The 25,393-nt window shown below is 45.6% G+C and overlaps 2 protein-coding genes across 2 annotated transcripts in view; both read left to right on the forward strand.

Moving 5' to 3' along the window:
* LOC144733724 (receptor-type tyrosine-protein phosphatase beta-like) overlaps positions 1-1,056 on the forward strand; it is a 116,943-nt gene extending 115,887 nt beyond the window's left edge. Inside the window, exon 7 of the mRNA XM_078615748.1 lies at positions 845-1,056. Coding sequence (XP_078471874.1) covers positions 845-1,056 — 212 coding nt within the window. The remainder of the gene's footprint in view (positions 1-844) is intronic.
* A 2,009-nt stretch (positions 1,057-3,065) lies between these two features.
* LOC144733879 (uncharacterized) lies at positions 3,066-24,607 on the forward strand. The gene is made up of 6 exons (XM_078615885.1): positions 3,066-3,262; positions 4,037-4,158; positions 13,327-13,423; positions 14,645-14,683; positions 15,972-16,100; positions 21,076-24,607. Exons 1-6 carry the CDS (start codon positions 3,096-3,098, stop codon positions 21,197-21,199), a joined length of 678 nt encoding a protein of 225 aa, XP_078472011.1. The 5' UTR covers positions 3,066-3,095; the 3' UTR covers positions 21,200-24,607.
* The last annotated feature ends 786 nt before the right edge of the window (positions 24,608-25,393 follow it).

Raw genomic sequence — 25,393 nt, forward strand, 5'->3', positions numbered from 1 at the left:
TCCGAACACTGAATATCAAGTCAATATTACCACTTACTCAGGAGATCTGTACAGTGAAACTCTACAAGGAAACGCAAATACCTACGTAGGCGGTGGGTTCATTGATTTGTATTGATATTTGAGTGCCCGTGTGGCTTGTGCCAATATACGAACGCATCCATCTGTCACACCATAATAAATGGGTGCAATGCACTTTACAGGTGGCCAGGCGGTCTAATGGCAAGGGTCCACTGTCCAGGCACCTCTTTCCAGCCCCTCTGAGCTATATCACCACATTTTTACTTTCTAACCTGTGCCTAAAATTACACCTCACCACATTTGTGTGATCCTGTAGTTTGTAAGTTGTCATCATGATATAAACCCAACAACTTGAGTTTCCGTCAATAGCTAACAAATGTACAGTTCTGGGCCTCTCCGTGCTCGACTAAGCATTTTTGACTATCTGGTGAAGTATTAAACGTCAGCACTAGTGACCCTTTTGGAACTGGCCTCATCAAACTCTCTCGTGCGCCCGTTCTCACTTCAGTTAGCTGCTCGTTAAGAGCCCTTCCCTGGACAGGCTTTAAAAATGCATATCAGGGATTTTGTTTTGTGAGGTGCAGTGATTGTTTAGGACACTGCACTACGAACCTGGTGACCAGTGTTCATTATTTGACACAGTGGCGAGTGATAACCGACACCGGTCTGAGGTCCCCCCCCCTTCACTATCCCACACTGAGCAGCATGTCGAAGTAAGGTCAAGCAATTTCCATTCCTTCATCCAGCAGTGGATTAACAAATTGCTCTCAGTGACTACAATCTGTGTAACTGCTTATGTCCAAACCTCCCGTGCTCATGTGGGCAGCTCCTCCACCTGTTCCGAACACGGTGACCATCACAACGGTGCAGAACCAGGTGACACTGAGCAGCCTGACCGTCTACTTCAGCTGCAGCTGGTTCCAGAACACAAACGGCGACCTCAAGTATTACACGGTCATCGTCAAGCAGTCTGAGGGTAATGCAATGGACGTGCCAGAAATATGGCTCGGTCACTTCATTCATGCACGACTAAAATGAGATTTAACTTTCTACCAGGGGGAATGAGATGATACGTTAGAGCACTTGCTGAGTATGCGAGAGGTAGTGGGATCAATGTCCACATCTTCCAATCTGTTCTATACCGCGGTGGTAGTTTCGTTCCTGAAGGACACTGCATTAAGGGAAAATCGTGTTTAAAGAAATAATATATGTAGGGTAAAACACAGTCTTCGATAACATGTGCGTGGGTAGCATCCAGCAGCATCCTGCCTTACGCGATGCTATGTCGAGTCAGCCGCAGAACCGTTAATTCCTACTCACGTAGCGTCGTTCTGCTCAATTGTGTTATATCCAGTTCGCATCCGGTTAATAAAAAATTTGTTTCCTAATACATTCGCGTTTATATCCAATTCTCGTTATGAAAACATGTTTATCCAGGTAGTGGTGGCTATGCAGACCTGTAATTCACAACATTGGAGGCCAGGGTTGGCGGATTACACAAGTATAGTGAAACGCCCTATCCAGTAAGGTCCTGGTCACGTACTCTCACTCGCCAGGAGAAGGCATCTGTATGGAACGGTCTTGCCCTCCGTGCATTTTCTCTGAATACACCGGTTACCCCCTATATGTAAACACCCATAATTGACCGATAACACTTTAATCGAGAGAACTGCAGAGCTAGCCTGGGGTGGGGGGGTTTCTGGGTCTGAATTTGCTGCCAGCTCACTTCCTGGCTGCTGCATTTCCATCTTGTCGGTGGTTCCTTCTTGCACTTCTGAGTCCTTCTCCATCTGCGTGAGCGAGCAAATGGTGGGTGGCGAATTACGAGTTGAAATTGTTAAGTTTTTTTTCTTTACTTTAAGCAAAACACTGGTCCGTTACAGCACATGATGAGACTCGTATGACTCAATGTAGCCTGATTGCGCGGGATATTCCCAATGCATTTGGGGGGGGTAACTTATTGGTAGAGGGGGCCTGCTGTTCCATTCAGTAGGGAACCTCGAGGAGTGGAGAGGGTATACATCGAGAGAAGTGGGGGTGGGGGGGAATTGTTATGGTTATTAATAACCGTAGTACAGTAATCCCTTGTCAACCGCGAAGGGTTAGGTTCCTGAAATCCCTCGGGGTTGGTAAAGTGCAGGGCCTATGAGAAAGTGGGTTTGGCGAAACATCGCCGCAGTCAGACACGTCACAGCTTAACTAAGTTTCCTGTTCATTAACTAAACACTGAATAAAATGCAATACATTACACAATAACATAATAAAACATTACCTTTACATACCTTCAATATGAACAGATGATGACGATAATAATGATGGGGGAAGGGCTGGTTAGAAGGAGTGGCTCAACCCACCCTCCCCCTCTTCGTCTGGGCCACAGACACAATACTATCACCACTTGCTGCATGCTTCGGATCCATTATTAAGGATAATATTAATGTGTACTATACAATATGTACAATAAAACAGATAGTCAGCTGATCAGCTAAGCAGTGCCACGGTCCCATGAAAAGTGTAAGAATGATGTCACGGTACACAATGTCATTCTGTACATCATGTCATTTCCTGAACACCGTGCTTACCTGTGGATACTCAAATTTCTAGGCCGCGGTTGCTAAATTGGTATACTGTGTGTGAATCTGACCGACGGAGGAGGTAGCAACATGGAGAATATTGGGCAACTACTGGCCAAGAGGGTTGCCTCGCGTCTCACAGAAGTGTGCGAGACAATATGGCGTATACTATGCGGTAGCGCCAATTTTGATTTCACTACTCAGCGTGACTCGCAATTTGTGTATACTCAAACTGAGATGCTCGTGGTACGAAAACAAGTAAATCCATGTACACTTACATCTCATGGTTGGTAAACAGGTATATAGAAGTAAATCCGCGTATACTTAAATCTCGCAGTGGATACATTTGCGGTTGCCAAGGGATTACTGTTTATACACATTTTAAATCTAAAGTGCAACTTTTCCTGTGCAATTTTGTGCCATGTATACGGCGGAATCCACTCATGGATCACTAAATCCAATCACACAGGAAACCAAGTAGAAAGTCCAGAGAAGAGGTGGCCAATGAGCAGGTACTATGATAATGGCAGCACGGACGCGTACCAGGTGGAGGATCGCGTCTACCCGTCTGAGTGCTCCAACTCCAACTCCACCGCCAACGTCCAAATTGGCACCGGTAGATCGAACGGAAACTTCTATGATGCACCCTTGAAGCAAAACACTTCGTACAGGTATGTCCTGGCCGTGCATTAGCTTATTCGATAAATGATATCCCACTAGAATGTTGATGTGATGTTCCAATAAGCAGTGTGACATCACGTAATCACATGAGCAGGTGCCTTGACCAGACCTATATAGAACACGTTTATAAATTAAATGGGCAATTTACTCAGAAAATAAACTTCTGATTCTGAGACATTAAACTTGTGCAGTTTCCCTTGACCGACAGTTGCCTGAGAGAATCTGCCATGCTGATCTGCTGCTAATATCCTTGGTTATCAGGATGCACTCGTGGTAAACGAAATACTATATAAATAGAGCTATAGGTCATTATAACATGGTTCCAATGGAGACTTGTTACCGGTAGCACTATATATTTTTATTAAAAAGCGATATACGAGGGTTTCTTTGGGGTATCGGTATAATATTTAATAGCCTTAATAATTCTACTTTTACATCTGATAAATATATTAAAGCATAATATAAATAAAAATAACTTAATGGTGACATAAAAAATAAATAATTTATGTACTCACCAGATTAACCAGTCTGTCGTAAATACACATTCCGCGGCAAGCTGAACTAACCAATGTGATTACTCGATTCATGTTTGACCTCATGCATGTGGTTAATGCAGACTTGCTGCCTTGCAATAGGTGTCTTTTGTGTTTGAACATCTTAACACCTTCTATATTATTGTCTTTTCCTAATTCCCCACTCATCAGGTGTCTAAATTCCTGCGCCCATTCTCGTGTTCTTCCACCTTGTCCATTATGACTATTCAGGCTCAGTTTCCGCGTCTACACGTACCTCCCAAATGCACGCTCCATCCGCGCTGGAGGGGTAGCCATCTACACGGACACACTCTTCTCTCCACCGCTCAGGACCTTAGCAGGTGGCATCGAGAGTAAGTATCCCAACTACTGCCATTCCGCATGAAAACATCCAATCAGTTTGTGTTTGTGTAGTGACTAACTGACAGACAATGAGACTTGGAGGCACTTCTTCATTAACAAAGGGTTAAAACACTTAATAATTAGTCTGTCTATTGTCGGCGACGCTACTCAGCCAGGACAGTTGGTAGGTTGCCTGACTAGCAGTGCCCCGAGATGGTACAGACGGAGAAAACGACTAGACGAATGATGAAGACGACGAGAAGGATGGTGAAGACGACGAGAAGAATGGTGACGAAGGACTTCAGCACGACGGGGATCCCACTCCAACAACAGCCCCGAGGTCCCCTACAGGGCCCCCTCTTATACTGTTAGTGTGGCCTCGCTCCGCCCCCGTCCACGCCCCCTTTCTGGAACCTACTAGCGCGTTCCTGGTGTGCCCCTTCTGTGACCTTTCACCTAGATCCCCCTCTCGTGTATATCCTGGCCTGCTGACGGTGTGGAATGCTGTGTGCCACAGATCCCCTTTTCGGCCAGCAGCCAGTGCTATGCCACGACATCACCTCCCCCACCCCTCCCCGTAAAAAAACACAGTTGTCTCGGCTGACACCAATCACATATGAAGATGGGAACTCACAAGAATGTGCTAACGCAATTAAGCTAACATGGAGGGATAACGAACTTTAGATGATACATTTTTTATCTATGAACCCGAACCGCAACCAGTGGCCACAGCCCCCGGATCGCGTTTGTGGCCACCCACCAGATGGCGTCGGAACTAAATTGAACAACAGAAAGGGAGTGGTTCATCGAATCGAAGCACTCTTTGAACATGTCCCCACCGCCAGACCCGCAGCTGGGATGGGAATTGGCGTGCTGGGGACCCCCGGGACACTACACAAACGGCCTAATGGTATGGCCCCTCCTGGGAAGAAGAAGATGGCAACCAGTCCCTCACACCCGGTCCGTCCTTTGGTGGTGCTGCTGGATGGTTTGCGGGCGTCAGGCGCTGGAATCCTGTGGGCGATACAATGGAATCCTTCTGAGCCGTAACTTCCGGGCTCGCCCACCCCGGCTCGTCAAACACGTCAGACACCCGGTTCTCAGAAAGTGGAGATGAACTGTCAACATAGGGTGGAATATATGGTTTCAACCGTGACGGGTGCACAAACCAGCGACAGCGACCGACTTGTATACGCATGCACTGCGGCCTCTTGACCTCAATCACGTCAACAGGGTCCTGCCACGGCCAGTGCAATTTAGAGGATGTGCCCAGGGGCATCTGGGGACAATGCAACCACGTCTTGTCCCCAGCGGTCCAAGGGGTCCCGTACTCCCGTTGTCCTACAGGTTTTTTATTCGCGGCCTGTCGTTTAGTCGAATTCCCTCGAGATGCCTCCATCAGCCGCCTAATCGTGACCTGCATGGGCATAACGGCTTTTTTGCCCATGTTCATGCCAAACTGAGCCTCCATGGGGGGTCACTTTCCCTCCCATACATGAGGTTAAACGGGGAGAATCTTGTTGAGGCGTGAGGGGCCATCTTATACACAGCCAGGACACCGGGAATGTATAAGTCGCAGTCCGATTGTGCCTCATTAACCTGTTGGCCCAACATGGATGTAAGGATCCTGTGCAAGTGCTCCACCAACCCGTCCGTCTGGGGATGGTAGGGCAATGTACCTCCCCTAACAATTTAGAAGAAAAATTTCCCCCCTGATCCATAAGAAGTTGTTCCGGAGCCCCTTTGTCCAAAACATACCCGTGCAGGAATGCGTCCGCAATGGATGCGGCCAACTGGTCTGGCAGAGGCCACGCCACCGGCCACTGGGACAGATATTCCACCCTGACAAGGAGGAATCTTTTTCCCTCTGAGCGGCAGGAAATGGCCTGAGGATATTCAGAGCAACTAGTTCATTAATACGAGACACCATCATGAATTATAACAGCGGCTGGACCTGCCTTGGTGGCGGCTTGTGGCGAGCGCAGTCAGTACACCCTCTGACTATGTGGTACACGTCGTCCGTCATCCTGGGCCAAAATAAGTAACGCTTCAGTGTCAGCAAGGTTTTACAAACCCCAAGGTGCATTAATTTATCGTGGACAGCCCGTGTAAGTTTACCCTGCAGTGCAGTCAGCACCACCATGCAATAACGTTGCAGCCGGTCATCCCACCTCATCAAAAGTCCTAATGTAGGACTATAAGGGACATTCCCGCTGGCACATTTTTACTACCTCTCACCCCAACGCGAAGCAGCAACTTTAACAAAGAGGCGTCCTCCTGGAAGCGTCCCTATTCAGCGTGCATGAGACCAATTGTGCTGTCACAATGAGCAGTTGTCGCGGGTGGTGTTGCATTGACGGATGCCACTCCAACATACGGCAATTCCGGAGGCAATTGATTACATCGGCCAGCACCCATTCGACTTGCACACTGGTCCCTTGGTGGTAACCGGGAGAGCGCATCCGCATTGCAGTGCCATGCCATACACCCTTCCTGTAGGTGACTATAAAGGAATAGTCCTGCAAAATTTCTAACCAGCTAGAAAGTTGGCTGGTCAACCCATAAGGCATTTTGAAGAGCTACGTGGTCCGTGTGCACGACAAAGTTCCGTCCGTAAAAGTGCGGCCTATATTGCTGCACAGTGCACAATGGCCAAATATTATCTGCGCATCACGCAGTGCCGCTGCTCTACGGGGGACAGCACACGGCTCCCATAGGCCACTACCCTCTCCGCACCATTCACGACCTGGATTTCGGTGTCGCTGGCGTCCGTATCCAGGGTATCCAAGGGGGAGGTGCATTGGTGAAGTCATCGCGCAGCATGACAAACGCGGCCTCCTCCTCCCCACACCAAAATCTCTGGCCCTTGGCAGTGAGCGCGTGGAGCAGCTAGGCGATCATTGCAAACTCGGGGATGAACCGGCAATAATTCGATGCAAACCCGACAAAACTGCGGACTTCACCCACCGACGTGTGGGTTGGCCATGTGTGCACTTGTAGTGAGTCCAACTGAAGTCGCAGACGTTGTCTTTGGGAGCAACAATATTATTAACTATTAACACAACATACTCTAGGGTGGTGACCACCCAACTAACCATGAATCCCCTCGATGGGTTCACGATCCTGGTCCGGACAACGAGCTGGAGGCTTCTTTAATCTGACGTGGATCTCCTGCCTCTCTAACAGTAAGAACCCTGAGCCCCTCTCAGGGCCCCCTTATATCGGGTCGGGCTGGGGCTGGCTCCACCTCTCGATCTCTCTCGCCCTTTCCCGAAGGCTCTCGAGAGTTTTTCCTGGACCATGTGACCACCCATTGCCCCCCTCCACCCGTGGCCCCCCTCCAGTATCAGCTGGTCACGTATCACCAGGTCAGCCAGAGTATCATGCCCCCAATGTAACCCTAGCTGGCTGACACTCTCTTGCTCTCTCAACGGGAGCCCGCATCGCATGTTGTGCGTGGTGCCACCATGCTTAACCAGCGCTCACACAAGCCCCCGCTAGGGCTGGTACTACACCCCGTGTCCTGGGTGTCCACACAACAGTATACCTCTTGCCGTGGCCTCGCAGGCCCGGCACCACATAGTGACATTCCCAGTCACTACACACGCATGCAGTTTTGTCGGGATCCATGTCTATCCCGGACTCACTAACAATGTGACCGAAATACCATACCGATTTTTGCAAAATATAGCACTTTTGCGGGTTCAATTTGAGATTGGTCGCCATGCACCCTGATTAAACACTGACCGCAACCGCTGCAGATGCTCCTGAAACGTGCGCCCGAATACAATAACGTCATCCAAGTAAATGAGGCACGAGCCCCAATGAAGACCTGCCAAGACCAATTCCATAAGCCACTGAAACGTGGCCAGAGTAGAGTAAAGACCCATTGGGAGGCAGTTAAATTGGAACAACCCTTGTGGTGTCCAGAACGCAGTTTAAGGCCTGGATCCTTCATCCAAGGGCAGCTGCCAAAATCCTGACAAGTCGAGGGACGAGAAAAATCACGCACCCGACAAGGCGTCTATGGAGTCATCCATCTGGGGGAGTGGATACGTGTCTGCCACAGATATTTTATTCAATTTATGGAAGTTGACGCAAAAGCGCAGACTCCTATCCCGTTTTTTTACCAAAACAATGGGAGCCCCCCACAAACTAGTGGAAGGGGAGATGATGTCCGCGGCCAACATTTTGTCAACTGTCTGACGAATGTGGTACTTCTCCTTGGGACTGAGCCTGCACGAATTCTGCCGTATTGGAGCAGCGTTACCCATGTCGATGCGATGTTGCAATAGTGACGTGTGACCAATATAAAATTTCCCTTGGCTAAATATATCCTCATTCTCAGAGAAAGGCACGCAACTTGCCCCGCTGTTCCCCAGACAATTTAGAATTTTGCCCACACAACGCATCTATCCAAGCCCCATCCAACTCACCTCCCCGCTCCACCACAGCAACGGCCTCTGCAGCCTCCGAACAGGCCTCCTCACAGCACACGGCTGTTGCGTGGGCCAAAACTGTACCAGCTTGGACCACCGCAGCCCCAAGCCCGACGTTTAACACTTGCAAAAAGGGCTACTGGTCTCCCCCTTACTTTGAGCACCCACCAACACGAGACCCCAAATTGCCTTGTTCGAAGGGGTTACACTTCAATGGGATCCGTCAAATCCAGTTGCTTTCACAATCGCAAGGGAGGGCACCGACATCTGAGCACCTGGAGGAACCATAACAGTTTCCTTTGCCAGGGCCTGAACCATGGCGTTGGCCCTTTCCAACCGGGTCGGAGACCTCAGGAAGACCAACTCCCATCCCGACAGCAATTCAATACAACCTTGACCAACAAGGATCTTAACGGGCATCCTCCCGAGAAAATCGGTGCTCAAAAGACAGGGCACAGCCAATGTCCTAGAAAACAACACCGGCCATGTCAACTCAACGTCCCCAACATGGACTTTCACCAATATTTGGCCTATAATGCCCAGACTCCCATCATTCGTGGCAACACAAGTACTAGCGACCGGGCTAAGACAACAGGACATCGGCGGCAATAATAAAGAAATGAGCTCCGAAATTATGGTAACCGACACTCCTGTGTCGAACAGCACCCTCACCTCTATCAACTCGACAAACCCAATTACCGTGGATGACCGAGCCGCCGCCATCACAACACGGTGCGCCAACACGTTCCACTGCCCCACGCCCCGTGGCCACCCGTTCGACGTCGAATTCCGTCACTCGTGCGCCATGACATGATGAGGGATGATGATGTGCGAACCCGATACGCTCAACAATGGGGATGCATGATGTGACATTTGTGGCCGGGTGTCTGATGCATCGAGATTTGCCTGCGGGCCCGAGGAAGCGGATGTTGGCGGGGCGGAGGACGTCGAAGGCGAGGAGGGCAATTTGGTGCTGTTGCGACATCCCCTGGCGATGTGGCCTGGCTGGCCACATTTTAAGCAGGTGATCGTGGACCTCCATGCTGGGATGGGGGCCCTCTCCCGCCGTTCCTGCTCCAGTCGTCACCCCTCGATTTTCCTCCCGCGTGGACCTTGGACGAACGACGCGCAGGACTGCTACGGCTTCCACGGCGCAGGCTCCTCTGCGTCCTCCTGGAGTCCAGCACAGGCAGCCACCCTGGGCCACCGCTGCAAGTTGACGTGCACTTGGATGCAGCGGGCTACCTTTAGTGACGACAGGTCATCCTCCTCCGTGGCGGGACGAAAGATGCCCAACTTTTGGGCCAGTGACAGCAGTCTCTCCAGCACCAGGGAATCCAGCGCAGTCTGCTCTATATGCGGGTATGCCACATGGCCCAAGGCCAGAAGCGTGCTGTGGAAGGCGAGAGGCTTCTTGGCCTCCCCTCGCCTCCGCAGCATGAACCTTTGATGAGTGTTGGACGGTGGTTCAAAAATGGCAGCCTTCTGAGTGCATGCTCGAGGTAGAGTTGCCCGGTTAGCCTCAGGGATGGCCTCAAACGCCACCAGTGAGTCGTCATTCAGTGCTGTGGGCAGTGCCCGCAGAGCCTCCCCGTCGGACCACCCGAAAAGGGTGCAAGCCACTTTGAAGTGGTGTTCAAATGCCGTCCAGTCGCCCCCCATGGTCACGAACTCACGGATGGTAGGCACGCACTTTCATAGCAACAGTGTCCCCGCAGAAGCCACTGATGGCGACTCGATTTATTCGGGAAAACTTCCCCACTCTGACGACAAAATGACAGTCACTTGCTCCGCCGTGCCCATGGTGGGCAAAATGACGGCCGCTTGTGCAGGCGGGAACACTGGCGTTTCCCATGCTGGTGCGGCAGCAGAAGGTGAGCCGTCCACCTGCTGCTCTCGTGCTGCAGCATCTCTGGCAGGCGCCTCGGACCCCAGTTGGATGACAAACTGCGCTGTGGAGAAGAGCAGGTTTGCAAGGCGCCCGGTGAGGTCGCACCACCCTTCTCTGACTGACGGCTGCAAGGGGCTGACGTCCTCCTGCTGTTCCACTGGTATCGCCACCTCGGGATACATCACCGGAGTCCTGGATTTCGGGGCTGTTGAGGGGATCACATCCCCGTCGTCCTTGTCTCCAGAGGACACTATCGGTGGGTTCTTCCTCTTTGTCGCTTTGACATGACGAATTTATTTTTCTTTCGCACTTCTGACACCAAATGTAGTGACTAACTCGGAGACGATAAGTCCTGGAGGCACTTTTTTATTATCAAACACCATCGGGCTTAACACGGTTAATAATTAGTCCATCTATTTTCGGCGACGCTACTCAGCCAGGACAGTTGGTACGCTGCCTGACTAGCGGCACCCCGAGATGGTAAAGACGGAGACCATGACAAGACGAATGGTGAAGATGACGAGAAGAATGGTGAAGATGACGAGACGAATGGTAACAAAGGACTTCAGTAGCACAACGGGGATCCCACTCCAACAACAGCCCCGAGGTCCCCTACAGGGCCCCTTTATTACTCTGAGCATGGCCTCGCTCCGCCCCATGCAACGCCCCCTTTCTGGAACTGACTAGCGTGTTCCTGCTGTGCCCCTTCTGTGACGTTTCCCCTAGGTCCCCCTCTCGTGTATATCCTTGCCTGTTGATGTTACGACTGCAATATGCCGCCGATCCCCTTTTCTGCCAGCAGCCAGTGCTTTGCCACTACATATGTATTATGTTGAATGTCTTTTGCACGGAACATAGCCAACCATGCTGATTGGAGGTCCAGGGGAACGACAGTAAACTGAACACAAAGTTGTGAAGAAATTAGTTTCAATTTAGATTTTAACGTGCAAAGCCCCAGTGGCTTCCTAATATCAGAAAAGCGTTCCAGACGCTTGCAGAAGTGCATCTGAAAGCACTGTGTGATGCGGTAACCATCTTTGTTAGACAGTTGGCCAAAGCTGCTGCTGCTGCTGCTGCTGTTAGGATGACTGGAGTTCACGTGATGGTTTATGCTCCTTGATGAGAATAGCTTTGTGTGAAATTTAGACGAGAAGTCAATGTTGCTAGAAAAACACTTTAACTCAGTTTAGACCATCTTACATCTCTACTACAAACCAGTCACAATTGTAAAGTCTCCAGCTAACCAAATGACATTGGATCAAGCTTATTATGCTCATGTCTGAAGGCCTGCCAACGCTGGCATGACCATGTTTCACAACACATGGGAGTTGCGTGATCACGTTTCATAAAACTGGTCAATGCGCATTGGGGAACGGGGGTAGAGGACAGGACCGGTTTAGACATTGGTCGTCACCCCTGACATGAACTGTAATCGGGAATTCAACTCTAGTAACCAGGTTCATTGAGCATTGCACTCATCGGTACGCACAATAAAAGTTCATGTCAAATATTGACCATTTACAATGTGCATTGTTATATGAAATTATTTCATCGAAACTATTATTTATTGCGTTGGCCGGCACGATCCCGGTTCCAGAAAGGCTGTTGCCAGTGTTCCGAAGCATTTTGAAAAAACTGAGAAAACTGAGCAGCGGGCAGGGATGCCGGACAATGAGGGGTAAGCAGCAGGGCCAGTGTCTGAGAGAGCAGAGCGCCACTTACTGCGTGGGCCACGAACATGGTTACGTGAAGCCATATACAAGTGGGTGCTGACAGAGGTAGAGGGAGGAGAGGAAATTAATGAGAAAAGATGACTGCTTAATGTGGAGGGGTACATTTGTTCCAGTGAAGGGGCTGGGCGGGAGAGAAGATGGTAGGTGGGAGAATCACGACCAGGTAGAGTAGGTGGGTGAGTCATGACCAGGTAGAGTAGGTGAGTGAGTCAGGACCAAGTGTTAACATCCCTAGCGTTTAACAGAATTATCTTTATTGTCAGCCAACACTGGTATAAACATGGGCATTTTCGTTCCTTTTCTATTATGTACATCCACAGTGACTTGCGCACAAACACGTCCACGATCACGAGTACCCCGTCCCTCTTTTAGCCCTGCCCCCCCCTCCAGATACGTTCCATTCATTGGCTACCACATTCTGATAAGCCCCTCCACCCCTCTCCTCCCCCCCCCCTTAACTGGTACTTAAGAGCTTGCATCTTGAATCCCTCCCTCACTTGATGCAGCACATCTGGCTGTGACGGTCCCACCTGATGACGGAGACTTGTGTTGCCTCCGAAACGTCGTGATTTTATTGTTTTATTTTATTAATTTTTATTTCATTTTTTACCTACATGACTTTAGCGAAAGAACTAAGAGTATATTATATGGACGAGTCAGGAGCAGGTAGAGATGGTGGGTGATTCAGGACCAAGGAAAGTCGTTAGGTGAATCAGGAGCAGGGTTCGGGTTTATAGGGACCCGAGGTGGTGGCACCGCACGCTGGGGGAGGGGGAAGTCAGGATTAATAGTACTTTGCAGACCAATATTATTAATAAAGGGTTTTTTTGTTTGTTAGATCACGTAAATATGAATGTGTCGTTAAACCAACCACCACCCGACACAGCCAATTAGTAAGGTTCGTCGAATCTGGCCGTCGCCTGATGAGGCTGGTTGTAATTACTCGTGAAACATCGTACTCGGATTGCAAATGTTGTAGGTTTACTCTCCAACACATAACCGGTTAGTTCTGAACTAGAAACTGATTGGCATGTTTATTTTCGAGAAATATCTCAAGTATTTTCGGTCTCGACACATCACTGATGCCGCCCGTCTCCCCTTTCTCTTCCCTCTCAGGCTCGGGAAGCATCGTTGGCCCTGTGGTGGGAGGTTTGCTGGGAGCGTTGGTGATCATTGTTGGAGGGGTCTTACTCTACATACGCCGGGAGCAGCTGTACGTTCTGAGCGCAAACACACACACAGCACAGCTGCCAACCTCACTTTCACTGCGATATCAACTCTTGTCACAGGTTTACATGAACCATCCTTCGTCAATGCACTGTTGGATGAAGGCCTGTCCACATCCCACGGGTTGTGGGGTTATTTGCCAATGCTTCGAGACCCTGATCAGTGTCTCTCTTAACTCACGCAGCCTCATTGTAAAAAGCCAACTCTGCTATCCTAAATTAAATGATTAATTACGTTTTGGTAATTATATCTTTCCCTACAGTGCTATTTTGATAGTGCTATCGACGTTCATCATGAGACAAATTATCTGTTCGGTTATCTCGCAGAGTAGTGCATCATCCCGTGTTAGACAACGGTCTGCGGGAAACAGATATCACGCAACCACGTCCAATATTCCTTAATGTTACGTCTGAGTCAGTCATCCTTGCAGCAGCAGCGGCTTTTGGCTGGCCATCAAACAAAGACGGTCACTGCATCGCGCGCTTTCGGATGCATTTCTGTGCCCGTCTAGAATGCTCTTCCATCCGATATTAGGAAGCCACTGGAGCTTTGCACTTGAAAATTATCTCGATGGGCAAACCAATTTGTTGAAATTATTTTTGTGTTTAGTTGCTTGTCCTTCCCCTGCACCTCCGATTAGCGTGGCTGCCCCTACTGTATACATAGTCATACAGTAGGGGGCAGCATATTCCTACTCACCCAGCTACGGAATAAGCAATATTCACCACGTGACTTTCAAACCTATTGTTTAAATATTTTTTTGTGATACTGCATTGGCAATAGTTCATGAGCATAGATAACAAAAACTAAACGCATTTGTTAATACCACTGCTCCAAAAGGAAATACAATAGATGACGTTTTGGATAATGGTCCTTCTTTATCTATGTGTTATAAAGAAACGCCATTGCCTGAAATATCATCTAATATATATTTACTTTCAGGAAAGTTTATGACTGAGTTTGTAATTGTCAGAGCTGGAATTTCTAAAAAGTGAGGAAGCAAATTTATGTTGTCAGGTTTTTGTGCATTCATTGCCAACTGGGTTGAGCCCAGTTTTAAATACAGGCATCTGCCCAGATTAAACGCCAGGAACTCAGTCCGTTCCTAGATCTATCAGTGCTTCTTTCAGTCCATTAATCTGTGTGTCTGTCCACCTAGTAGTCTGGCTATTGGTAAAATGTTCCCAACATGTCCCTCTTTCTACAGGAACTGTTTCAAGAGACCCGATTCCACACATCAAACTAGGTAAGAATTCCTCTTATCCGCTTGTCTCATCCACTTATCTAGCTCCCCATTACGAGTCCCCTTCAGACAATCTGGAGATGCTTTGGTTGACGAGTGACCACGCATTTTCTCCTGTAGCCCTCAGACTATTGAACTCTCTTCTAAAAAATATCAGGATCAGTGAACATTGTTAAAAGATGTCGTAAAACATATATAATGATTTACATAAATATGGACATAAAACATATTTATGTTTTACGACGCCACGGTGGCGAGATGTGAACCACCTTGCCTGGTATGTGGTAGGTCATGAGTTCGATCCAGGCCCTGACACCTGTATATTTGAAGTTGATATGTTCTGCCTATGGTGGCGTGGATTTTCTCCAGGCCCAGTGGTTTTCCCCTCCAAATTTGGAAACAAGCGTTTGCACTTGAATATTTAGCTGCTATACATTCCCCTGTGATACGCCACTTTGTTGAGTTATCATTCGTGGCCAGGTCACTTCTGAAAAATAACTACATTGCTCAGTTAAAATAAAAAAGTGTATACGCTTCCATTTGTTCAATTATTATTAGTTGATTTATAACATGGCTTTAAGCATTTTTTCAAGAGTTATTTTAATGAGTGCTTGCTTCTGTGTCTTGTACAGCATTTGAGATCATCGACATATGTTATAATAATAACAACCAGTGCGATACGGTACACAACTAATTCTGTTTGAGTCGTGAGCATACACAGTACACTGAATATCAATAATGCTCAGCATGGTTTGATGTCACTTAGGCAGTTACCGTATGTATTCAACAGTGCTCATCGAGGTGCGAGGGGCGGGAAGCACAAACGAAACATAAAACGCAGTTCTCAAGATATGAGTTTTAAATCTATTTTTTTAAAAGTACATGGCTCCCGTGGCTTCTGCATTAAATGGAAATTTTTTATAGCAATATTGGAAACACTACTAATGTAGATTCCGTAAGTTACAAGTTGGAGGGGAGGAGCTTCCATTGATGTAAACTGTCTATTTGTAGACACGTTTCGACAAGGAAGAACACGATTCAAGTATTTATTTATCATGTGAATAATTAAGTCAGTATATTCCTAAGGAAAAAAAGTACAAACATTAAAATTCAACAGGCATGGAGTGGCAGCGCAGTGGATGGTGTTGTTGCGGTTTGAGGCCGACAACATCAGTTTTAGCTTTAAGTTTTAGCTACCTTTCCGATAACAGTACTACTTTTTGCAATTTGCCAGCATGTTGAAATAAAAAAATGCTCAGCAATATAATGTAATGCTATTTTATTTTTAAAGCACAAGAAAATGGGACGATCTACCAGCTATACCAAGTGACATGAAAAAGGATGTTTGTGATGCAAGTCATGAGGCCGGCAATGAATACGTGATTCCTGACGACTCCGTTTATGAAGATCTGGATAATCGGTACGTGGGCAAGTCACAATTACATAAAAGTGACACAATTTGCTATTAGTATTGGTAATCCAATTTTACACGAGTTATAATCATACTAAATGTAAGCGCCTAGTTCATGCAATGGACAATTATATGGGTAATACTTTATACAAGTTAGAAACATTTACACTTTACATTTAAAATGTATCACATTCTGATCCAGGCTTCGTCCATTTAAAAATAAAAATCGAATTCAACTCGATTTAGTAGCAGTCCTTTTATATCTCACTCTTCCAAAATGAAAACAAAAAACACTAATTAAAATATGACGTTACTTTTTAAGTGAATACACCTTCAAAACGTCCGGACATTGCAGGATATTGCAACAATGGATAAACGCTATCTGGGCAAATGGAGCCCATCAATTCTTGCAGACTATTGCTGGACAGTGACAAGAGATCCATTTAATGCATACAAGATACAAGCCAAGAAGTGCAGAGCAGACACTGAATAAGGATTAAACTATGTACTTATATATACTTAATAGCTTTTGCCTTTTGTTTCATAGCACATTTTATTAATATAACCCTTTTGCTGATTTATTGACATGTTATCATGTAAAACAACCATAAACACATGCAAAGACCTAGGTTTACAATTTATGAGTAAAACTCTATCTACACAATATACATAGACGTAAAATGTTAAAACGTAAATATCTTGGGAACAGTCGACAATCAATTGTTTTGATTGTCATATTTGAATTCAGCATATCAAAATCCATAACAAACAGCACATTTAATCTCTGAAGCAGACTTCAAAAAAAATGTAGATCAGTGTAATTCTTAAATGTGTTTATTGTTTTAACGTTATGTTAGTAACAGTCTGTGCTGCTCTCTAGTTTCTTAGGTGAAAAGTGGGTTAAGTTTAGCCTAATTGTGTAAAGTTGGCTCAACAAACTGAACTATAATCGAAAGTTTTGTTTCCTATTGGATACTCTAAAGATATTATTTGGTTCTTTCGGTTAAGTCACGTCCAAAGACAAAATAATAAATTAAATTAAATAATAGAATACGACGTTTCGATTGCAACACAAGCAATCATCATCAGGTATAATGAAATAGCGACATAAAATTTAACCAGAAAACTATAGACAGACATATTAGCAGACAGATATTACCAAGATACATAGCGAGAGCAACACAAGTAACAGAGAGGGGTGATCGTCTCTGTGTGGTGGCCTTAAATAGATAGAGGGGGGGCGGAGGCAGAGAGGGAGGGGGGTTAGAGAAAAAATTAGCATATCAATTGGTGCTGCAAGAACGATTACACGGCAAGCAAGCCTGAAAATCAGGAGAAAGACACACTAAAATTAAATAACCTAGTAAAATATCGAAATGTAATGTAATACAACACAGAGGGTCGGTCAACACACAATTAACGCATAGCCTGGTTGATTACGTATTTCAAAGATTGCTAAGTTAGAATTTGAGTGTGAACATTCTAAAGAGGACACAGGCAGAGAAAACAAGTCGCCAGAGAGAGAGAAAAAAAAAGATAAGCTTAAAACTTCCCCGTAGAAGTGGTTCAATCTTAATTTTAGAACTTTCGTGACTGCAGGAATTATTATTTGATTCTTTCGGTTAAGTCACGTCGAAAGACAAAATAATAAATTAAATTAAATAATAGAATACGACGTTTAGATTGCAACACAAGCAATCATCATCAGGTATAATGAAATAGCGACATCAAATTTAACCAGAAAACTATAGACAGACATATTAGCAGACAGATATTACCAAGATACATAGCGAGAGCAACACAAGTAACAGAGAGGGGTGATCGTCTCTGTGTGGTGGCCTTAAATAGACAGAGGGGGGCAGAGGCAGAGAGGGAGGGGGGTTAGAGAAAAAATTAGCATATCAATTGGTGCTGCAAGAACGATTACACGGCAAGTAAGCCTGAAAATCAGGAGAAAGAAACACTAAAATTAAATAACCTAGTAAAATATCGAAATGTAATGTAATACAACACAGAGGGTCGGTCAACACACAATTAACGCATAGCCTGGTTGATTACGTATTTCAAAGATTGCTAAGTTAGAATTTGAACTCTAAAGATATATTTAAGCATGTCATTTATTGTGACCCACGATCAGAATTTAGGCCGAGATAAAGAAAATCCCAATTATGATTTTCTGAATTGTGATTTACTGGCATTGGTTCAACTATATTTGTATCGGGTTTCATTATCTCTGTATTCCTTATCAAAAACAACACAATTATTTACGTCAGGTCACTGCCTTGGTCAAAATCACTGACACTTGTTAAAAGAACTCGCATAAAAATGTAATGTTTACGACGGTTTAGACTTTTTTATGCATGTTATTATTATTAACTTTCATCATAGTTCTTCATTTTATTCGAGTTTCGGGCGTAGAAAGTTATTATCAGCTTCTTAGGTTTTTTCGGTAAAGTCACGTAGGTAAAAACATTAAAAAGTAAAATAAAATAAAAATCACGACGTTTCGGAAGCAACACAAGCTTCCGTCTTCAGGGGTTACCGTCACAGCCACGACAGCTGTATCAAGTAAATGAGAGATTGCAGGAGTTACCACTGCGTTTATATATTGGTTGGAGAAGGTGGTGGGGCAAGGGCCGCATACTTATTATTAATATGGTAAGGTGAGGCTTGAGACTAAGAATAGACTGCATAACAAAGGCTGAGCCTTTGTTATGGAGAGGTGCGGTTTGTGACTCAACCTGTAACAGGGAGACCACCACTAAACATGGTAAAACAGTAATGGTTGTCTGTCAAATAAGATTGGCAAATAAGTGTAGTTAAATCTTTTTTGCATGGTTAATCACATCTTTCCAATGATTACTCAGTTTGTAACCGTCATCACGGTTGAAATAATGTCTGTGTTTGTATATTTGTATGGCTTCGTGTACAAACCTGTGATGGTAGCCAGGAGGTTTGCAGAGAACCTTGGTCTCGGAAAATACAATTTCATGAGAGCCCACCGAGTTGTAGCAGTGATCGGCAACGGCCGAAGAATCAGTTCTGCCGTTTTTCAGATCTGACTTGTGCTCGCGGACACGATCAGAAACATGACGTTTCGTTTCTCCAATGTAGCAATCACCACAAATGCAACTCAATTTGTAGACTCCAGGATACTGTAAGTCAGGAACGACATCCTTCACAGATGGAATCAAATCACGGATTTTATGCACTGCACTGAATCGGACTTGGATCTTATGTTTGTTTAGAATTTTGGAGATATTTTTGGTCACGCCTGCTATGTATGGCAACGTGATAGTTTTGGTTGGAGTTTCATGTGGTTGTTTCTGTATGGTGGGAGAGACAGCTTGGCGGATAGTGCGGTCAGAGTATCCGTTAATCCTAAGGGCCCGATATACATGTCTTAATTCACCGGCCAGGTGGTGTTGGTCAGCAATGCCATGGGCTCTGTGGTATAGCGTTTTGATGAGAGAATTATTTTGAGATGGCTGGTGGTGGGAATCCGGTTTCAAGTAGGAATCTGTGTGGGTGGCTTTCCTGTAGACAGAATGTCCCAAGGATCCGTCAGGTCTCCTCTCAAACAGAATATCCAAGAATGGTAGTTTACCGTCTTTCTCCACTTCCATGGTGAATCTGATGGATGGGTGTCTAGAATTGATGTGGTCCAAGAAGTGGTTCAATGCTGGGAGGCCATGTGGCCAGATGACGAAAGTGTCGTCCACATACCTCTTCCACAAGGAAGGACGCAGGGTGGATGTCTGGATGGCGTCTGATTCAAACTTTTCCATGGCATTGCTGACCAACACCACCTGGCCGGTGAATTAAGACATGTATATCGGGCCCTCAGGATGAACGGATACTCTGACCACACTATCCGCCAAGCTGTCTCTCCCACCATACAGAAACAGCCACATGAAACTCCGACCAAAACTATCACGTTGCCGTACATAGCAGGCGTGACCAAAAAGATCTCCAAAATTCTAAACAAACATAAGATCCAAGTCCGAATCAGTACAGTGCATAACATCCGTGATTTGATTCCGTCTGTGAAGGATGTCGTTCCTGACTTACAGTATCCTGGAGTCTACAAATTGAGTTGCATTTGTGGTGATTGCTACATTGGAGAAACGAAACGTCATGTTTCTGATCGTGTCCGCGAGCACAAGTCAGATCTGAATAACGGCAGAACTGATTCTTCAGTCGTTGCCGATCATTCCTACAACTCGGTGGGATCTCATGAAATTGTATTTTCCGAGACCAGATTCTCTGCAAACCTCCTGGCTACCATCAAAGGTTTGTACACGAAGCCATACAAATATACAAACACAGACATAATTTCAACCGAGATGACGGTTACAAACTGAGTAATCATTGGAAAGATGTGATTAACCATGCAAAAAAGATTTAACTACACTTATTTGCCAATCTTATTTGACAGACAACCATTACTGTTTTACCATGTTTAGTGGTGGTCTCCCTGTTACAGGTTGAGTCACAAACCGCACCTCTCCATAACAAAGGCTCAGCCTTTGTTATGGAGAGGCTCAGCCTTTGTTATGCAGTCTATTCTTAGTCTCAAGCCTCACCTTACCATATTAATAATAAGTATGCGGCCCTTGCCCCACCACCTTCTCCAACCATTATATAAACGCAGTGGTAACTCCTGAAATCTCTCATTTACTTGATACAGCTGTCGTGGCTGTGACGGTACCACCTGAAGACGGAAGCTTGTGTTTCCTCCGAAACGTCGTGATTTTTATTTTATTTTACTTTTTAATGTTTTTACCTACGTGACTTTACCGAAAAAACCTAAGAAAATGAATCATTGCAGTCACGAAAGCTTCAAATCTAGAATTATTATCAGCTATGTCGCTTAGATTGTATCTATACTTGTGAGTGGCGCTTTGTAAAAATAGAGATTATTATTATGTTACATGTGTGTTGGATCATCGTACTCAAACGTTTTCTTTTTATCTTATTCAAGTACACCCCAAGTGGACCACCACTCAGATACACCATCGAAGACAGAAGAAGATGATGCCAAGACTGTGGGCAGTTCCGATCCCACCTATCTCGCCCCCGACAATCCATACCTCATTGTGAAATAGCCATTCAAGTCACCACTTCCTTCTGGTCGATGTAAAAAACGGCTCCTCTACTGGGGAGCCCTGAGAACGTCTGTTTAAGGGCTCTTTATAAAATGTTAATTATTATAGGTCTCTGCACGAGTCTAAGGGTACCTATGCAAGTGTAATGGTCTCAGTGGAAATCTATAAATAAGTCTTCGATTGGCTGATGTAGGTGAAGAGTAACAACTATAATTTTTTTACTCTTTGGTTCTTTCGGTAAAGTCACGTAGGTATACAATTAAACAAATAAAATCATGATATTTTGGGCGCAACACAAGCGTCCGTCATCATGTGGGACAACCACAGCAAGAAACAATTGCTGAAGTGGGCAAAAGGGCTGCTGTAACAAGAGGCCATATAGGCAAGAGCCAGGGAGGAGAGACGGGGAGTGTGGGGTAGGGGGAGTGGAGGACACAAGCACGGCAAAAAATGCGGAGTGGGGAGGGGACGTGGGCGGGGCTGAGAGTGGGAGGGTTAGGAAACTGGAGATGCGGATTTGAAGGCAGGCCAAAGCAGTTATGGTTTTAACTGGTTAATAACATCCTTCCAATTATTTCTCAATCTGTATCCATCTTCCCGGTTGAAGTTACGTCTATGTCTATATATCTGGATGGCTTCATGAACAAACCTGTCTCTCCTCCCTGGCACCTGACCATCACAGTCCAGCCCTGCCCACCTCCCTTCCCCACCACAGCATTTTTAAAAATCCTTTATATTAAGTTCGCTTGCTTGCTTAGGACCGTGCAAATCTTTCGGTCGTTTTTTAACCCACTTCCCGTGATCCAATCGAGCTGACATTTTGCACACAGACTCGTTGTGCGTGACAATGCATTTTCGTGAAAAAATTATTCCAACATTTTACACTGTTTAGGGGGAAATAAATAAATATTTAATTACCAATTGTTTAATGCTGCCAGACAATCATCTGACCCATAGGTGCCAGCCATCTCAAGCCAGAGGACGAGAGGACTCTAGCCGCCCCGATGCCACGCATATAAAGGATTTATAGTGAAAAACTTTGTTTTTACGGGTTAATTTTTGCCATGCTTGTGTCTTAACTTGTAGCCTCCACTCCCTTACCCCACACCCCCACCCTCCCTGTCTCTCCTCCCTGGCTCCTCCCCCCCCTTATCTTGCCTATATGGTCTCTTGTTGCAGCAGCCGTTTTGCCCATTTCAGCAATTGTTTCTTGCTGTGGTTGTCCCACCTGATGACGGACGCTTGTGTTGCGCCCAAAACGTCGTGATTTAATTTATTTTATTTTATACCTACGTGACTTTGCCGAAAGAACCAAAGAGTATGGATCCCTGCAGTCACGAAAACTTCAAAACTATAATTTTACAATGAAGTGGTCGATCCATATGACTGCGTCATATGTAGTCGATTGTACTTCTCTGATGATGCCTCCCTCCTTCATATTTGTGAATTGGGCATTGAGACGTCATACCATATATGGTCCACACTGGGTAACCACAGACACAATACTACCAGATAATTTTTATGTTTGTTTTAATTTACACTTCAAGTAACAGCATCTGCCATATTTTGTGTGGATTAGATTTTGGGTTGTGCACATAATTTCCGTGGAAGATCGATCAAAGCCATGGATTGTCTGCATCGAGTCCACATTCACATTTTGGGGAAAGGTAGAGATGGCTGGCCTGGACAAAACAAAGCCATGGATAATGCAAAATATTAAATATTGGGTGATAAAAAAGACGTATTATTTACCTACATATAGACTATATAAGGGTGAATCAATCAAATGTGTTAATTTGTTATTATTTAAGATAATCGGTTGACTGTCGGGACTCATTTGTGGTCACATGGTGACGACCGAGTCACAGACACGCAGGATGGAAGACTGAGATATTAATCAAACGTGCATGAAATAATATTTTCACAAGCAGGGTAAATGCCAAACCTGAACCTCTGCAAATTTCGCGTTAAAATATATTCATTTTACCAATTGGATGGGTAAAGTTACTCTTGTAACATGGATGGTGCGCCACCATATCTGCATTTATAATTATTCTTGATTTCTATTTACTATGTAATGTATATGTATCCACTTTATAATACAATGTAATCGATATATATATATATCCACTACATAATACAACTAGTTTAAAGTTAACCTGCAGGTTTAGTTATCATATATGAAAGTAAAGGGAAATAAATTAAACATCTTACATTTTCATACCCATTTGTTCCATTAAAATGTGACTTAATGACGAAACTTTATCATTCGTTATGACAGGTACTTAGCTTTATCAGGAGCATCTGCTTTCATAATCCTCAAACTTTACCGACACCCGCATCAATTTACTCATATTTTTCACAAACACTTCAACATGAGACATGAAAGGACGAATTGTCGAGCTAATTTTCTGTAAGTTTCAGCTGCTATAAAAGTGTTCATCAGAAAGTTGACTACAAGAGGTCGCTATCAAGAGAACATGACACGCAGTTTGATGCCATACAGCAAATCCTTCCCTCTCGCGGTTTTAGCCATCTCGGTTTTTCGGCAAATGTATCGAGGTGTAGAGTTCGCCAATTACGCCCTCCTCTGACAGCTTGACCATTTGCGGTTTACCCCGCGAGATTGCTGCTGTACAGCTTCGGCACTACACTGCTCGTAATGATGTTTCTGCTGTAGCACAGCGGCCATCTCGTCTCCGTCTCATCTCCCAGGCCACGTGGCGGTGTTCCCAGCCAGTTTCCAGTGAGGAGAAAGCAAGGATTCAGCCACCCGCAATATTTTGCCCTGTAGTGTGCAGTACCGTACGCCGATACGTGCTCAGTACTGCGCGTTGATACGTGTAGAGTATTGTAAAGCACCATTTTTTTTCATTCTATACAGTAACCGTGCAAGGTATATTTAAACACTCGACAATATTAATATTTTACGTTAAAAATACTTCCTGTGTAATGCTTCGATGAATGTAGGGTAACATAAGATTAACGGTGGGTGTCGTATTACAAAATCAGAATATTTACACTCCAGAGGAATCTGATGACCTATAAGGCTCCTTTTCACAGATGTCCCAGTAGGGGGCAAGGGTTCAGAACGTTACAACAACAAACACAATAAACAGAACTGCGAACCAAACCCTCGTTTTCCCATAAGCCTTTGGAGTTAGCAGATCGTGGATTTTCCGATTGCCGTTCTTTTCAAGAAAGTAACCCCCGCCCCCTTCTGCCACGATGGGCAAAGGATTTTCTGTACTCGGACGGATTTTCTCATCAGGCGGTGTAATTCGACGCACGAGTTTCCACATGGTACAACTCATCTATCGCAATCTTAGCAGCAATCCGTTGTCATTTTCTTTAAGATTACCTCCATGGAATAAACACCTTTAAATAAAGTGTATAACCTACCACAAACTATGGTAAGAAAGTTGTGTTTTTTTATTTATTCAATTTCGTTGCGTTTAGTTTGTTGCCCCCCCCCCCCACATCTCCGATTAGCAGTTGGCTACGTACACACTGATACATCAAAACACATGTGCATGTGTAGTGGATTGAACTGAGTCGCAGACGTACTTCTTGGAGGCAACACATATTTATTAACACCAACACGTAACACAAAGGGGTTACTTCCCCTTTACCAGATAACCTATGGTGCTGGACCACCAGGCTAACTACGCTAGTTACTGGGAGTAGCTACAATGGACAGGACCCTAGCTTGGGTCCTCGTCCACGTGCTGATTACTTCTTCTTGGACGTAGAATGTAGATCGTAGATCTTCAGATGACAACATGAACGCTCAACCCCGGTCCCTGTGCAGACCCGGTTTATATGCTGCTGGGTCGTGGCTGGCCCCGACCTTGGCCACGACCACCTTCGAGAAACCTCTTGTCGTTTCTCGACACTTCCCGTTGGATCTCACCCTGACACGTGACCACCCCCAAGCCCCAACCTGGGGCCCTTGTGTAGATCTTACTGGTCACGTGCCTTGCAGGGTCAATCAGAGTGCCATGGCCTAGGGCTAGGGTAACCTCATCCCGTGGCTGACACTCTCACACTCCCTCCTGTAAGAGTCAGCACTGCATGCCACGCGTGGTGCCACTGGGCTATCCCAGTGCTCACCGAGCCCTCTCTACGGGGTGTCCGCGATAAAAATGCATTGCACGCCGTGCCTCGCTAGAGCCGGCATTACACAGCAACATT

The sequence above is a fragment of the Lampetra planeri genome, chromosome 48 (assembly GCF_965212315.1).
Source record: "Lampetra planeri chromosome 48, kcLamPlan1.2.h2, whole genome shotgun sequence".
In the NCBI taxonomy this organism is placed as follows: Eukaryota; Metazoa; Chordata; class Hyperoartia; order Petromyzontiformes; family Petromyzontidae; genus Lampetra; species Lampetra planeri.